General features: G+C 43.6%; 1 protein-coding gene across 1 annotated transcript; it reads right to left on the minus strand.

The window, feature by feature from the left end:
* Positions 1 to 3,493: 3,493 nt before the first annotated feature.
* Positions 3,494 to 5,904, minus strand: LOC133903879 (uncharacterized). The gene is made up of 3 exons (XM_062345357.1): positions 4,561 to 5,904; positions 4,382 to 4,453; positions 3,494 to 3,781 (listed from the first exon to the last, which is right to left on the minus strand). Exons 1-3 carry the CDS (start codon positions 5,902 to 5,904, stop codon positions 3,494 to 3,496), a joined length of 1,704 nt encoding a protein of 567 aa, XP_062201341.1.
* Between the last annotated feature and the right edge of the window lie 359 nt (positions 5,905 to 6,263).

The raw sequence follows: 6,263 nt of genomic DNA on the forward strand, positions 1-6,263 counted from the left end.
CAGTAACAAATGGAAATAAAAATAAGAGAAAAATAATACCACGCTGGAAGAAATCTCAAGCACAAGGAGACCCATTGTCATAAATATTAGGACGTAGAACGTAAGTTTGGACTTCACCCCCAAACTTTGTGAAACCTGCTAACAGGTCTTAGAGAATATTAAAAACATAAGGATAAATATAAGCACCACTGCTAAAGTAAAATCAATTCAAGTTAACGCTAAAATCTAAAAATGAGCAAAATTGATGAATCGTAGAAGTTCCATATGTTGACAAAATTAATTGAAGCCAGATTATGCTAAATTCCCACAGAAGGCCATCATTTTGCCTTGATGAAATGGTTGGTCGCAACACAGCTAAACTTGGGCACCCCTTCATGCAAGATATCTTAGAGGCCTTATTTCTGCTATAGCTTCCAGAAATAAAGCCAATAACAAACTGAATTGGTCAGCACATAAGGATCAATAGGATATACATGTTTTGGAAGAAATATGATGTATTTCTGTACTATTGGATCAACCACATGGATGTTGCACTGCAACTCTGAAAGCAATCACTAAATGGGATTGCTTTCTGGGAGCACTCTTTAACCAGCCGCACATCAGCTGATGAGTATAACAAAGGGAAGAATACAGGTTAAAAGTGCATTGACCAATGGACCACAATCCATACAACATTAGTAGCACAAAAGTGATAAATAACTCATCACTACCAAAAAATTGACACTGTTTCTCCCCTTTTGAGCCTCTGAAGTAAATTGTCATTTGTTAATATGAATTTTCTGAGCACTAACCATAAAAAATACTTTGATCTTGACAGGTTACTTCACTTGCCAAATAAATTGGTTTGACGATTGTACACTTTGAACTTTTAAAGCATAGTAGAAAGAGTGAATAGAGAATTTGCCTAAGGAATTCAGCAACCACACCATCTGAATACCTGATCTAGATCATAATTGAGTTGTATGCCTATATCTATCCAAATATGTTGCAAATCTCCACATTACCAAAGTGTCTCCCTAAAGCCTATCAAGATTAGACTATCAGATGCCTTCCGATATATTCCACTAAAGTAAATTGTGCCTTGCCTTTTCCTATTATTGCTGGCTACTATCCGTCTATCCTAGTAATATCCAACCTATGCCTTGACGCTAGCTGAAATAGTCCTCAAAAAAATTAGCAAACTTGTGTTGATATGTTAATCGAATAACTAATACACCAATACCTCTAAAAAAAATCAGTAATACACCAATAATACTGACACATCAATTGATACTTTCCCTAACAATAGATAGGCTGAATTCTTCAAGCAAAGCGATTAGGCAACAGAAAAAGGAAACCATAGCGGCTATCAATGAGCAAGCAACGGCAAGGTTGGATCTAGATCTAGAGGAGAGAAGGTCGCACCATGCCATCTGTTACACCGTTTGTAATCTAGTTGTGCTGCCACCTACGAAGAGTATGGTTGTGCTGCTCTCCCCTCCGGCTTCCTTGACCCTTCTGTTTGTAGTCATCCTCAAAGTTGTAGACGGCATGCGCATCTGCAACCCGCCTAGGAAGACGAAAGGCTCCGCGTCCCTGCTGATGTCGTTCTTGCCGGTGATGGCCCGGGTGATCTGGATATTGAACCCGCTGACAAGGAGGACTGTGATGACCTACAGGGAAGATGAGGGACAGGGAGACGCTACAGGGTTTCGTCGAACAGGTTGCGAGCGGGAATGGGCTGAGTGGTGATGATTCAGTTGTGCCTACTGTGAATCAGAAAGAGGAGGTGGACGTAGAGGAGGGGCGCATGGTAGCGTGGCGCTGCAGAGACGGGAAGCTGGCTGCGGGTAGGAAGCCGTTGTGCTTCGATCAGAGGGGAGGTGGGCGTGGAGGAGGTAGTTGTGTGTCGAGTAGAGGAGGAGATCGACGAGAGTCAAGCGGAATAAGTGGGATAGGATGTGGGAGGAACAGGGGCCATCGAGGTGGATGCCACTGTGACAAGGAAGGCGGTGGCTTAGTGGTGGCGGACCAGGACGACGCTGATGTAGTGGTGGCGTCATGGTTGTCTCGTGGTGGCGGAGGCAGGACGACACGGTTTGGAGCTTGGTGAAGGAAGGAGCGGGAAAGAGAAGGGGTGAGGGAACCAACCGGTCTGGTGCTGCTCTAGATCCACCTTTGATCCGCCATTTCTCGGCCACGGACTCCAGCGGAAGGGTGTAGGGCAAAACCCCACAGCTGTGCGATGCCCTGTCGAGCTCCAAAACCCAAGCAACGGAGGGCGGTGAGGAGGAGGTCGAGGAGGAAATCAGCACGAGGGAGGAGGGATCGAGGGACCAGGACATCATCGTCGGAGAGGGAGGATGACTGGGAGGTGAACGGGGAGCTACCGCGCGAGAGGTCGTGTGGGGGAAGCGACAGTGAGGGCGGGGTGGGAGGGGAGAAGTGGGCGAGGAGGATGAGGAGCGCCAAGGAGGAGCGGAGAGGTGCGTGGATCATGGACGGAGAGGGAGGAGAGGAGATTGTGGCTTGGGGACGCGGTTGGGAAGAAAAATCGCAGTTGAGAATAGTCGCATGAAGGAGAGCCAAACGCGACCCACTGGCATGAAAACGCGGCGTGGACGTGCGTGATCAGGTGGGGTCACCTTTTATGCATGCTGTTGGATGGAAATTGTGTAATGATCCAACATCGTCAAATTAATATGGGTAGATAATTGTTGGGTGGGAAATAATTATGGGAAAACTCGCGCTTTATAGTATAGATAGACTAGTAAGGTACTCGTGCGTTGCTACGGTATAAATATTTTCGAACGTGTGTTTTATTATTTCGATAGCATGAAAGAAAAGAAGAATAATGTGATTAAAATAGTATATCATTTATAGATTACAAAGGCATAAAAACAAATAAATTATTTTGTGTCAAACATGATATGTATTTATGAGGTGAGGACTTCTTTGTAGACAATATTTTTGGTTAGTGTGCAGGCTGAATCTACGCTAGCATCATTTTCCGATGCAGCAAGTATTTTGATATTTCTCCTAGCAGGTGCTCGCGAAAGGGCGATATAGAGCTGACCATGAGAGAATACTGGATTAGGTAGATAGATTCCAACATGAGGAATCGTTTGTCCTTATGCTTTATTGATCGTCATTGCGAAGCTCACTCTGATAGGAAATTGATTCCTCTTAAACTTAAAGAGGAACATTTCATCATCAGATGGGCACAAAGGTATCCTTGGTAGGAATACTCTTTTTCCAGCATGTTGACCTAGCACAATTTTTGTATCGATAGTGTTCCTTTGAAATGCTTGGACTATCAACCTTGTCCCATTACACAAACCATTAGCTGGATCTAGATTTCTAAGCAAAATCACAGGGCAATTGACCTTTAGCTTGAGGATGTGCGGTGGTAATCCATTTGGGGTTAGAGAATTCAAGAATTTGCGAGGTAGTAGTTGTTTGGATCATCAATTGAAAGATCATAGCTGTGATAGACCATCTCATCACCAGGAAATCATTCGATAAGCCTCATGTTTATGTCATCGACGTTCTCATTCCTTGTTGACAAAATAGCACGAGATGTGATGTAGTCTGAATTGGATATGTGTGTTGCTAACATAGGAAACACTCTATCAATAAGATTATCAATGTCTGATTCTACACCAGTGTAAGGCACACATATCTCATCGGGTATCTTTACATAGTCATCTTTCACAGTTTCTTCAGTGCCATTCCCGATACGTAGTAGGTATTTAGAAAACCATGGATCTGATTGAGCCCTCATATTACGAACAAGCCTCAGCTTTTGCATGTTTTCCCATAGGTAAGATTTGCGTAATGTTGCATTTATTATTTGTGCTCTTGTACCCTTTCGCATAACTGGAAGGACCCGCCTAAAGTCGCCTCAAAAAACAATCGTTTTTCCTCCAAATGGTAGATCAGGCTTTTCCATGATGTCTCTCAGGCTCTTATCAAGTGCCTCAATTGCTTGCATTTTTTTCATAGAGATCTCATGCCATAATATAAGTGAAGCCATTAGAAGAAGTTTCGCGGTCTCACTCTGCTTTGTAAAGTTACACACTCCTCCTTCTTGTATGCCCAGTGATATCTTAAATTTGGAGTGTGCAGTCTTGCCTCCAGGCAGGATTGGGGCAGCAACACCAGATGTTGCAGTAGCAACTTCTATTTTTCCCTCACTACAGACCTTCGCTAGAAAAACTTTGTATAGGAATGTCTTTCCGGTCCCTCCAGGACCATCAACAAAGAATGCAGTTCCATTACCTCTGTCAACATAGGATAATATTTTGTCATAAGCATACCGTTGTTCACGATTGAGAGATGACACGACCGAGGCAAATTCATGGTCTACCTCTATAGATCTCTCTTCAAATATTTCCCTTACCTCTCCATACATGGTGTCATGCTCCTCTTCAATCTCAGGAAGAGGGAATGATGATATGTCTTTACCCATTGACTGTAGCATACCAACAGAACCATTTGTTCAACTACATGTGAGTTCATTTGGTCTCGTCGGAAGTCATCGGACATTGCATCTAGGTGCTTGTTCCATATCCCACGAACATCGTTGGGTTCGCAGAAAACCAATATTGTGGCAAACAGCCTTCGGAGAGATGATGGCATATGGAATATTTCAGCCTCTGTTAGGCAATCATCGATGTTATTGTTTGACTCAATAAGACCTCTTTTCTCAGCAGCTTCTCGGAAGGTAGGGTAGACAACACCATCAAATGTCCTTAGATTTTCATATGAAGTAGCACCTACCACGTGGTTTAGTAGTACCCTTAGATAGTATCTTTCTCCCTCCGCAGGATGCGCTGAGATGATCCTTCCAACCTGTGTGCGTTGTTTTCTCTTCTTCCATTTCTTTAATGTAGGGTTCCAAACTGCATATTCTGGAAATTCCCTATATAGTATGCTTCGTGCCCACGGGAACTCACAATTCGCCTTAAAATACCCAGTTAACATGGTCTCAGAGGCACTTTGTTGGTCCAAAACCTGACGTATATCCGCGTTATCCCTGTAGGACACGAGATGCATGCCAGGGAGATGAAGTTGCAGCTGGAGCACTGGGGGGAAGATCCCACTAAGATCGAAGGCAAAGATTCTCCACAATGCCTCCTGTGGGGCTACCCATCTAGCTTCCCTGTAATCATCGATCTCATTAATCTCCTGATTGCCATTGGCATCATTGATAGAAACAGATGCCCTGTCATGACCCTTGTAGATGTATTTGTAAAGGTGCTTGATAGCCTTAATGCTTGAACAAACCTCGGCATTGATGTGGCAGTCATACCTCCTTAGTAGCTTAGGATTATATGGTACAACCCATCTGTTGTCCAAGACATGCCCTCTTACATGTACCTTTTTCCCATCATCCCGTCTTCTATAGATGGGGTAAGAGTCCTTGCCTTGGAGAGTTGTATCAGTAAACTGGCGTGGATAATAGCTCTTGCATGTGAGATTTTGATTCTTCATACATACATTACCAGGATTTAACGAACCACAGGGACCATGCATCATGTGTTTGACAACCATTTCATGAAGCTCAGGATACCTTTCCTTGGTTGGAAGCTCTACGGAAATGACAGTGTTGTACTGTTCTGGACATGTAAGCTTATAGCCTGACTTCATGATAAGGAGGAAGTGTACATGTGGTAGACCTCTTTTCTGGAACTCGATGACATGGACATGCGCCACAACAACACCAAGGATGTGATTATAGAAGATCTGAAACTTGAGATCATCTAATTTAGCTTTAAATACTCGCACAACAAGATCAGGACGGTCTTGTGGTGTCTGGCCATGTTCAAGCTCCCTAAGTATTTCTTCCCAATTAGGGTTGCAAGTCATGGTGAGGAAGATGTCTGGTTTACCGTACTTCTGCACCAAGGCCATAACATCCATGTATCGTCGTCTCATATCCCTCGAGCCATCAATAAATGACGCTGGAAGGACCCATCTTTTGCCCATTGCACTCGCTCGATTCTCCCCTGCAGATACACTATCCACTAAGCCCTGGTAAAGATCTGCATGTACTCTTGATTGGTTGTGCAGAATATAGTTCAGACGCGATGTTTCAAGCTTTATATAGGTATCAACTGCAAATTGCTGGAATAGGCGCTTCCCATGCAAGATGGTATTGAACATTCCACGGCGCATCTGGAACTTGTAGCAATAATATTAGCGCATCGTGACGCAACGTGCTATTAGTGTCTATCAAGAAAAGAGTATACATGATCAGTTAATTAGTAGAAGATTGATAA

The sequence above is a fragment of the Phragmites australis genome, chromosome 2, assembly GCF_958298935.1.
Source record: "Phragmites australis chromosome 2, lpPhrAust1.1, whole genome shotgun sequence".
Lineage (NCBI taxonomy): Eukaryota > Viridiplantae > Streptophyta > Magnoliopsida > Poales > Poaceae > Phragmites > Phragmites australis.

What these genes read in the sequence shown, in the direction of transcription:
- LOC133903879 (XM_062345357.1), bottom strand. Translation starts at nt 5,904, where the DNA reads ATGGATGTTATGGCCTTGGTGCAGAAGTACGGTAAACCAGACATCTTC. An exon ending in TTTTCTGCGAACCCAACGAT is followed by an intron (nt 4,454 to 4,560) that starts GTTCGTGGGATA and finishes GGTATGCTACAG; the next exon opens with TCAATGGGTAAAGACATATC. An exon ending in ATGACACCATGTATGGAGAG is followed by an intron (nt 3,782 to 4,381) that starts GTAAGGGAAATA and finishes AACATGCAAAAG; the next exon opens with CTGAGGCTTGTTCGTAATAT.